General features: G+C 34.1%; 1 protein-coding gene across 1 annotated transcript; it reads left to right on the top strand.

Moving 5' to 3' along the window:
• The first annotated feature begins 7,445 nt into the window (after positions 1 to 7,445).
• LOC105312202 (sacsin-like) lies at positions 7,446 to 10,500 on the top strand. Its single transcript, XM_011404664.1, has 3 exons — positions 7,446 to 7,610; positions 8,593 to 8,890; positions 9,440 to 10,500. Exons 1-3 carry the CDS (start codon positions 7,446 to 7,448, stop codon positions 10,498 to 10,500), a joined length of 1,524 nt encoding a protein of 507 aa, XP_011402966.1.
• Positions 10,501 to 11,551: the final 1,051 nt, after the last annotated feature.

The raw sequence follows: 11,551 nt of genomic DNA, 5'->3' as shown, positions 1-11,551 counted from the left end.
GGAGGCATATATACAAATCCTACCTTCAAAAGCATAGCATAAAGGCTTAGACAATGTAAAAAAGGTATGGCTACCTATCTTAGTATTTGCTGCACAATTATGCAGTTCTTCTCCTTACCTTTGTATATGTATGAAGTTAAGACAGCTTTATACTTTACCTATAATTGTATTTAGCCTTTCCTTTGAGTCCAGTACATTGTTCAAAGTCTGTTTCTCACTTCTTGCTGCAGCGGCCATTTTATTTTATCCGCCTACGCGATAACCGCACGTGGGTGGTAGTAATGGCGTCAAGTGCTCTTCAAGTGTCCATGTGCTTTGATTTTACTTCTCCTTTTCTATAACTGCGCTCTAGTTGTATCATATATCAAAATACCGGGGTTTTGGAGAGGATCATAATGCAAAAAAAACCGCTGTCTGTAGCATTTAAAATAAGAAAGTTATTACATTATGCAGATTTAAAAGTCAAAGTGGCCCTAGTATATATAATTAAAGAGGCTGACCATTGACTCATGCTGTCATGCTCCTGCACAATGCTGCAGCTTCACTATTGAAAGTAAGAGGTCTCTGAGCCAGTGAGCCATCAGCAATCACACTGCACTTTGTTTATGTAATGGGTATACAATTATAAGTTGAGCATAATGTTGCTTGGTTTGATTGCCCACACCAAATGGAATGATACCCTAAAATAATAACTATATCATGTACACGTGCATGTATGCTAATTTCTATGTAGTGTTACAGTAGTTCAGCATACCATAGAAGCTCCAAATTTTGCCAGTCAAATTTTTTTTCAAATTTTTCAGGTTTTTTGCTTGATAAATATTAACTGATGAAATTTTCGTTCCATGTGGGTATAGTGTACAGATCAATAACAAAAATGACGAAAATTTTATTGACAAAAATTAATTTTAACAAGAAATTTGAATTTTGACAAAACTTTAGAATAACAAAAATTCGGGCTATATATATGGTATGTAGATAATGTTTGTAATAATGGAATAGTCAGTAGTAACTACTTTTTGATAATTATTAAACTTCAAGAAATCTACACTATCAAAAAATAGCAATGTCTGATGATCTATGTACTCTATTTTATAAAAATAACAGAAAATTCGCAATGTCATGTATGGGGTAATGCATTGTTGCTATTTACATTACATAAAGAAACTGTGAAGTTATTTTATCTATATTCAGTGTTATGATTGCCATGATGTTGTAACTAATATAGTGAAACTACTTTTTGTGGCAACTGTTTATGAAAGTAAACCTTTCTTTATTTAGTAAAAATTTAATATGTTGAGTTCACTGCCAAGTTCATCATGATTATTCTCCTGCTATGTATTTTTGTTCATAGTGTATCATCTTTTAATATCAGGATTGATGGAAATAATGGAATTGATTCCATTGAGTGTCTTACAGAGCAGCCTCAGTATTCCTGTCAGTCATTGAAGTATGTAGCTGATACTATTAACAACACTGGCAACCTCACAATAGAGATCATCAGTCCTACTCTTAGTCTACAAGGTAGTGTTATATTTACTGATATTAATGGACTAACTATCAATGGACAAGGTACTATCATTAACTGCAGCTATGCATCAATGCTCTATGGTAATTCTGGCATTGTTTTTAATAAGTGCAGTATTGTTGCACTCATTGGTTTTACTATTGAACACTGTGGGTTGCTTTATAAAAAGGATCAAAAATACTATGGGCGTCAAAGTGTCCTCTTCTATAATTGTAAAAATTTTAATGTTGCAAAAGTCAATTTTAGTGACAATAATGGTTATGGGCTGGTACTCTATGAAAGCAGCAGTGGAAGTGTAATGCATAATTTATTTATAAACAATGGTATAAAACATTACAGAGCTGAAGAATTAAATGCAACAGGAGGAGGCTTACACATACTTCAATATAATCTTTATAATAGTTCTATGTCTACTAATATAATTTCAATTGCCAGTAATCAGTTTGTTAATAATTCTGCTACAACAATGGGTGGTGCATTGTATATGGAGGTGGATCATTGTGCAAACTTACTTTTGTGCATCACCTTTTCTAATTTCATTGGTAATAGAGCTGGTACTGCTGGAGGAGCCATTGGGTTTATAGTGCATAAAACCAAATGTAGTTACAATAGCACTACTATGCCACTTGAATTTGTTGTTGCTCTGATCAGTTGTAATATTACCAATAACATGGCAAAGTTTGGTGGAGGAATCGCAATTCAAATAGTTCATTTGGCCCCTGGTGATGTTAAGGAAAAAGAATTTCATTTTGAATTTTGTTATTTCACTGGCAACAAAGCTGTAGTTAGCTCGGCAGTAGATGTCAGTGGTAGACGTCAAAAAATTTATAAGTGTCTTGAAACTGTTATAAAATTTGAACGTTGTTATTTCATTGAAAATATAGCAGGAATAGATATCAATCAACAGGAACTTAATGGTAAACTGTTTAAAGCAACATTATATGCTGCTGATGCTTTTGTTGATTTGTTTTCAAAAATTTCATTCATCAATAACTCTGGCACTGCTTTATATGCTGTAAATAGTCGTCTACATATTTCATATCATGCCCGTATCAATTTTTCTAACAATACTGGGGATCGAGGAGGTGCTATATTTTTAGCAGAAGATTCAGTAATGACATTTTTAGAAGGTGGTTTATCTTTTATAAATATTTCAAATAATAGAGCTCTCATTGGTGGTGCAATATATATTCAATCATCGATAAATTTACATGAAGGAACATGCTTCATTTTTCAACCTCATGATAATGTTACATTCCATTTTACCAACAACAATGCCACCAGTAAATTTGGCCGTGATATTTTTGCCTCAACATTTCAAGATTGCATTCAATTGTATGGTGGAAATGTTTCAACTATATTTACATCTAGCAAAATGGGCAAATTCGAATTTTCATCACCCACACCACCTCCAGTTGCTACTGCACCAGTTAAACTATCGATAATTGATGAGGAAGAGCTAAGTCCTTATCCTGGAATACCATATAACATGACTATTACACAAATGGATGAGTTTGATAACACTATAACAAACTTACAGTTGTTCCCATTGTCAGCAACTCTACAAAATGTACACAGTTCATCATTGAAGATTGATATAACCTACTCCATTGCAAACAGTTACATAATAGTCTTTAAAGGAACAGTAGGGGATACAGCTACTCTACTACTACAGACAACTGAGTACAGTGCTAGGAAACTGATCAATATCACACTATATCATTGCCCTCCAGGATATATATTTCAAATTGATACATGTCATTGTAAAAGTAACTACTATTATGGAATATCAGGTCGTTTAGAAGATAATGCAGCAGTCATTGATGGAGGACTTTGGGCTGGATATATAAAAGAGAAATTTGCAACTGCAGATTGTGTGACAAGTCTATGCAATTATCATAATTCTAAAGGTAACAGACATGAAGACCATGTCCTTCCATTGAATTACAGTCTCTTAAATGATCATGTTTGTGGTCCTCATAGGAATGGTGTATTGTGTGGTAGTTGTATCACGGGTTACACCACTTACCTTCACTCTCCTAGCTATCATTGTGGTGAGTCTACACACTGTCAGTATGGACCATTGTTATACATAATCTCTGAGATTATACCAGTTACTGGTATATTTCTAGTAATCCTTTTCTTTAATATTAACCTCACATCAGGCGCACTGTACTCATTTATATTCTATTCACAGGTTGTTAACAATCACTATCGTAATACAGTATACCAGTCATACAGTGGCCCACTGGTATATTTTTTCCATGCTTTTAAAATGATTTATGGTATTTTTGATTTGGAAACATTTGAGATTGACCAGTTGTCATTTTGTTTGTTTAAGGATGCCACAATCATGGACTTGATGATGATAAAGTATCTTACCACACTGTATGCTTTTCTATTGATCATCATTACCATACTTTTACTCAAATTCCATTCATTTCACTGTTGCATCAAACTCTGTCATAAATGTGGACGTAAGAATATAAGAGGTTCCATTGTTAATGCCCTAACTGCTTTCTTAGTTCTCTGCTACTTTCGCTGCTTGATAATTACACTTTATATTCTATTCCCTTCATATGTGAAAGGTGATCATGAGGTAACATTGAAAACGGTTCCTTTATACAATGGAGACATGTCCTACTTGTCTCACAATCATCTTAAATATGTTACACCAGCTCTCATTTGTCTAATGGTTATCATACTACCTCCTCCTATTATTCTATTATCAGAGCCTCTAATGGTAAGAGTGAGTGGTGTATTGAACATTAGGAGGAATGTTGTTACTTACACTCTTCACAGATTAAGAATGAAACTAAAACCATTCTTAGATTCATTTCAAGGTTGTTTCAAGGATAACTGTAGATGCTTTGCTGGTTTATTCTTTCTATATCGCATCTTACCGGTTCTTATACCAATTTATTTTTCGGATGGAAAATTTTGGAACATCATGACAAAAGAACTACTCATTCTCTGCATCTTATTCCTGCATTGCTTGTGTGCACCTTTTCAGGAGATATTCCACAATCACATGAATTCATTCCTTCTTATTGATCTCATCCTCATTAATACACTGCAGATAGCACCACTGAACACTAATAACAGTACAACCACACTGGTAGCAGTCTTTGAAGTTGTTTTGATGTCCCTCCCTCTTGCTTACTTATTGTGTTACATTGGATGGTACACTTGTTGTAGAAAGCATTGCATTCAAATTAAGTTCAATGCCATAATAAGCCCAAGTGGTCATAATACCAATGATGATGATAATGATGAACTACCACAACGATTACTACCAGATTTTACCAAGTCTTATGGTATGTTCAACAAGAGTGATTAGATCTCATTGACACACAGACAGAGACATTATTATAGTTACACATATACATGTACTTTAGTAGGTAGCTCTATGCTGTTTTACAACTTAATTGTTGTTTTCTTCTGTGTTTACACTTACTTAATTGAAAATTAATATTCTGAATACATTATGAATCAAATAAAGCAGAGTGAAAAACTCTAACACAGCCTATAAACTATGCAAATAGTAATCATAGCAAGTTAGTTAGTAACAATAATAATAAATTTAATGGGACATAGTTTAAAATCAACCATTCAAAAAATTCATAATCACAAGTAATGATTGTTACAGATGCACAAGTTATGAACTTATGATGATACCATTTTCAATTGTCTTTTCATGATTATTGCCACTTTTTCATTATATTATAACTTTATGCAAAATAAAGCTGATTAATAGATTTAAAATCTAAGATTATTTCAATCATTGAAGGACAAGATCCACTAGTTGTTGGTGATAATTTTTTTTGTTCTTTTTTATGGTGCTTCACGATGCTAATCCTTTTAATTATCAGATACAGTGATACTTCCCTGAAGTTAATAGTTAAAGTTTGACTAAAAGCTATTGAGTTGCTATAAATGGGAAAAAAGTTAATTAAAAATTTAATGGAACTAGGAAGGTCAATAATTACTAGAAAATAAAAACTAACAATGTTTAATGTTATATAATTGAATTAGAAATTAATGCATAGGTCTATATTTGTATATACGTGTTATTAATAAAGCTCTTAATGCATCACAGAAAGCAGAAAAACTTACCTCAATATGCCATTCTCTGGAAAATGCTCTCTACATAATAATCAAAACACTAATTAGAGAGGTTGACTATTGACTCATCCACTTGCACAATGCCGCAGCTTAACTCTTGAAAGTAAGAGGTCTCTGAGCCATCACACTTCCACTTGTTTATGTAATGGGTACAAATCATAATACAAGACTAGATAATAAGTGGAGCATACTTGTTGCATGGATAAGTCACTGTATATAGAATGCAATCAATTGTTTGCCCATGCCAAATGGAATGATACCCTAAAATAATAACTATATTATGTATGTGTACATGCATGCCATTTGTTTTATAAAGTTACAGTAGCTCAACATTATGTGGACACTGTACATCATAGGGGTAGGAACAAACTAAAATTTTAGGTGGGGGCCGGGGCTAAGGTATTATTTATTTACAATCATAGGAGCATGATTTAACAATTGATCATTAATACATAGTATGTACTGAATTAATATTGTCCAAAATATTGGCGTCTATGCTCATTAAATGTAACGAATTCCTTTGCAATGTCCTCAATGTGTAAATTATCAGTAAATTTTTTGTGTGTATGCAAAATAACTGCATGATTAAGACGCTCTTGTGACATTGTGGAGCGCAAGTAGTTTTTTAATCTCCTTAACGTCGAAAATCTATGCTCAGCTGAAGCTAATGTTAACAGAGTTGTTAAATAAAAAAGTAGAAGCTTGTGTATTTCTGAAAAAACTAATAAGAGTGCATGTTCTTAAAAGTTAAGCTAGTGTATCAATTGTTTTATGAAACAAATCATCACATGCACACATATATAAGGATTACCTAAACTAAAGCCTATAGTGTTGATAATAGTAATGCATGTATATCACTTAAAGTTGGAGGGGCTAAGCCCCCCTTCAATGAAAGTTGGGGGGACTTAAGCCCCTCCTGCCCCCCCCTGTTCCTACCCCTATGCTGTACATAGACTATTCACAATGAGAATGTTTGTACAAATTGTCAATAGTAACTGCTTCTTGATAATTATTAAACTCTAAAAATTTACACTATCAAAAAATAACAATGTCTAATGGCCTAAATTTGTTTCTGAGTGTGCATGACTTCATGACTTCAATCAGCTCAAATTTTCTACATAGCATAAGGACATAAATTAATATGTATCAGAAAATGTAATAAAAATTTGGCGTAATTTTGAAGCCATTAAAAACATTGACTAAAATAAATAATAGTAATGAATGCAAAACCTCCAAATACAGATGAATTTGGGAAGCAAAAAGTGAATAATGTCTGCACACAAAAATTTTCCAATGCATACAAGTACATACATAATCTGTTTTTTTTTTAATATAAGTATAAGTAATACAGGTACACAAAAATTTCAATGCACATGCAATGTCTGTATTGATACATGCTAGATCTATTAGGATTAATTTTTATTTCTACCACAGCTATTTCTTAAATTAGAGAAGATAAGTCTATAAAGTAAAACATTGCACTTGTGTAGCACTTCTAGTTGCAATGCTAGCACAAAAATTTAAAGCAATGCATCATAATTTATACTAAGAACTCACTATAAGTCAAAACAATCAAGGCTTTTAATTGCTTTAAACCATGGATGTATAATTATTATTATTCAAACTCAAGTTCCTATGTTAATACTGACCTCATTAGATCGAGACAGTCAGGCAGCGTGACGTGTTAAAACTAAAGGCGTGGTCGAAGGCTTCGAAGCTAACTCGAAGAGTCAGAACCGCCTCGGTCAGAACTCACTCTTCTTTTCTTTTTGCCCAGATACATGCTCGCAACATGAAGCGAACTTGCTTTGATGGCAGTGAAAATTCAAGTAACAAGCGCCGGAACACTGGATCTAGTCTGGAGTTGAGAGGGGAAGATTTTGGTCAAAGAGTTCCTCCCTTGTACCAGATGATTAAAAAGATTCTTCAGGACTATCCAAGTGGTCAGATATTTAAGGTACACTGAAATTTTCAAACGAGTTTTTGTGTTTTATTTATGTTATATTTGCATTTTTGTTTTGCAGTAATAATATAAGTGCAATAAAATTATCGTGGAAATGTCTTTGGTGGGAAAAATAGTATTAATTAATTGATGAATTGGTGATTACAGTGAGCATCCTGACCCTCCAATATTAAGTCTTCATTCTGAGCATGCTCAATTGCATGTGGCTGCAAAATCACTAATATAAAGTTTGCTGTTTACATTATTTTTAACAAATCGCCAAATTTAACTCCCACTAATTTTAGCCCTCCATACCCTTGGTTCCCCTGTTGCCTTTGTTACCTCTCATCACTGTTCCTTTACTTTATGTATGTTTGTTACTGCTTACTCCCTTATCCTTTTGTTGAAATCTGATCTTATGTATATGTCACTGATCATTATGTTACTACCGCTCCCATTTTTTAATGTTTTGCTCAGATACTCATTTGGGACAAGTAGCTTACCTACAGAAGCAACTCAGCAATATTCATATTATTATTTAAATGGTATAAGTTATGTAGCTACATGTACATACAATTGCAGTACGTTCTATACCCTGTCATATTGCAAAAATAAAGCATCGCCAAATTAAAGTAAAAAAGTTATTATTTTGATATTATAATAAAGTCTTAGCTCGTGCAACAAATTTCCTGTGGACATGTCCTTACATAGTACCACTGGTGAGCATGATACAGCTATTTGCTTGGACCTTGGTAGGTGGTGATGTGACCACACAATGCAAGACACACCTCAATTTAGATAGTCCCCTTTGAAGTTCATAGATTGATTTATGAATTAGTTTGCAAGGTCTGTGCAATTTTATGTAGTTATGAGAGCAATATTTTTGACTTGGAACAACTAATAAATTTTATTATTGTATACAATTTCTTATGCCATTGTAGAAAGTGACATATACAATCATTTTTTGTATGTCTTCTTCATTGATTCTCTTCTTTAGGAAATAATACAAAATGCTGATGATGCTCGGGCCACTGAAGTCAAATTCTATTTGGATTGTCGTGTCCTACAAACCCTCCCACTCTCACTTATATCAGCTGCTAGTGATAGTAGTGACTCTGAGCAGCAGCTACTGTTACAAGAATTCACTGGATCTGCTCTCATTTCCTATAACAATGCTCCTTTCAGGAAACAAGACTGGGAGAGCATACAGAGCTTTCAGCAGAGTGGTAAAGCCAAGAACCCACACAAAATTGGAAAGTTTGGAGTTGGATTTAATTCTGTGTATCATATTACTGGTAAGATGGGGTTATTGATATGCTGCTTTTGCTAACACCATCTGGCAAGAGTAGATAACCTACCGTACTAACAGATTATTAAGCGCCCTTTGGATTATTAAGCGCCCTTCGTTGTTAAGCTTCTAGTTCTTATTAGGCGTCTGGCTCAATGTAGCTCTTAGCATGGGTTTGTTAAGCGCAGTACAAAACAGTAGGAGTCCAAGCAGTAGGAGTTCAAGCAGTAGGAGTCCAGACACTTTTTATTAGCGTTGTGGCCACGAACCAGACTGTCAAAAGAGTATTCTTTACCACCCGCCATTATAAAGCCAGTAAAGTGATTAATTAATTATTATTGTAAACCACACCTACTGTATTTATTAAGCGCTGAGTAATCATTAAGCACCCATTTTTCTGTCATTTTCTGCATAAGTGCCTATGCTTAATAACCCATTAGTACGGTACTCTTGCTTCTACAATTACTTTTACTGAGAATTATTATTGTGTAATGAAGTGTGTAATAATATTCATAGATTGCATTTGTGTGAATAATGATTTCATTTGTATTTTTAGACTTACCAGTTATTCTGAGTCAAAACTATTGTGGATTCTTGGATCCACAGGAAAGAGTATGGAAGGGAGGATCAGGTAGAGGGTTTAACCTAGAAAAGTTGAAAAGTTATTGTCAAGAAGCACTGGAACCATTTGATGGGATTTGTGGTTTTTCAAAGGATAATCCAAGCTACCAGGATAAGACCTTGTTCAGGTTTCCATTGCGTACCAAAGAATCAATGCTTTCAAGTGATTTTTACACTATTGATAAGATTCTTAGCCTGATTCATACTTTAAAAGAAGAAGCCCAGTATTTATTAGTTTTCCTTAGATCAGTTTGCTCAATTGAAATTTGTAAAATCACTGAGAGCAATGATACATTATCACTATTTAAAGTCAGTGTGAGTGAGAGAGATTATCAGTCGCGATTATCTCAACAGAAACAATTGATCAGTCGTGTCGAATCAGCATTTACTGGTCAATCACAGTATAGCGTACGTGACATTATTAAAGATGTATCACGTTTTAATATTGAGAAAGTTGATGGTGGTACAGTCAGTAATTATGACTGGCTAGTTGTTAATCAGATTGGTAGCAATGATAATGATGTTATGCAATTGGCAGAGAAGCAGCACATTCTTCCGTGGGTTGGCACAGCTATCAATTTAAAGGATCTTACATGTATTTCAAATGGACGTGTTTTCTGTGTGCTGCCTCTGCCTGTTGAAGATCTGGCACCTTTTCATGTTCATGTCAATGGAACATTTGCTATTAGTAGTAACCGTCGCTCTTTGAAATGGGAAGCACAAGAAAGGAAAGGAGATGAAGAGGGAACTTGGAACAAGTATTTAGTGGAGAAATGTCTTCCTTCGTGTTACTTTAAGTTGGTTTCTGAGCTGATGGAGCTACTGATTGATTCTAGCACAGTGTACAGTTGTTGGCCTGACATCAAAAGAGTCACAGGTACCCCATGGTCTGGCATATTGGATCCATATTACAAGTTACTAGTAGGCAGTAGTAGGCTGTACATACTTCATCTGCAAGAGGGAGATGGATTAGTGTTAGCGATGCAGTTTTTATAACTGATGAAGCACCTTCAGCAGTCAAAGATGCTATGATTAAATGCAATGTCAATTTAGTTGAAATTAATGATAGCTGTAGTGAAGCATTAAAGCAATACCAGAGTCTCAAAGCACTTCAACCTGACTTAGTTAGGTCAGAGTTAAAGGGTAATATGCTTTCTTACTGCAATGCATCAAGGAAAGAAAAGCTAGAAATTCTAAAGTATATTTTAAAAGATGATTCTTTTTGTGATGTAGTTGGTCTTGATTTGTTGCCATTATCAAATGGTACTTTTCAGCAATTTAAAAACCAGTCACTTTTTGTTGATGATATTTTTGTTAGCAGTTCATCATATCCTAGCAGCCTACTGCCTGGTTTAGAAAGCCAATTAGTGAGTTTGTACATTGAAGACAGTATATTGCATACACAACTGTGTTCAGTTGTAGAAAGCAGTTGCACTCAGCTTGTATTGTTAAATACTGAACGAGTTGCTAATTTACTATCAAAATGCAATACGAGCCATTGATCAAGTGATCAAATGTCTAATTTTTGGCAGTGGCTTAACAACAAGCAATTGTCATATTTTCAATCAAAATGTATAGTGCCAGTTAAACTGCATACTGGTGCTACTAGTGTTACTGCACTAGCTAAACAAGATGGAGTTGTGTATATATCTCCATACAATCATGAAGCATCAGCAGCACTTTTATCTGGCTTAGAGAAATGCGGTATCAGATTTGCTGATGCTCGTGTTTTTTCATATTTAAAACACAACCAACTCTCTCAGTACTTGTATCAGTTTGAGAATGATCAAGTACTTGATGCTATGCATTCATTACATCTTAACAGTGTCAGCTTTTCTAGCATTGAAGCTGTAGCTCTGCAGCAGTTCTTGTCAAATGCTCAACTAGATCATGAAAGATTATTTACACTTTGTAAAATTTCACTTTTCAAAGCTCTCCAGTATGACGAATCCTCTCGAGTATCCATTAATGCTATTAGATCATTGTACTGTGATGATAAAGCTATAGCAATGAGTGGTACCTACAGTTTTAGAACCGACTTACTTAC

This window comes from Amphimedon queenslandica, unplaced genomic scaffold (assembly GCF_000090795.2).
Source record: "Amphimedon queenslandica unplaced genomic scaffold, v1.1 AMPQUscaffold_13466, whole genome shotgun sequence".
Taxonomy (NCBI): Eukaryota; Metazoa; Porifera; class Demospongiae; order Haplosclerida; family Niphatidae; genus Amphimedon; species Amphimedon queenslandica.
The sequence above is the reverse complement of the archived record's forward strand: the minus strand, read 5'-3'. Positions and strand labels throughout refer to the sequence as shown.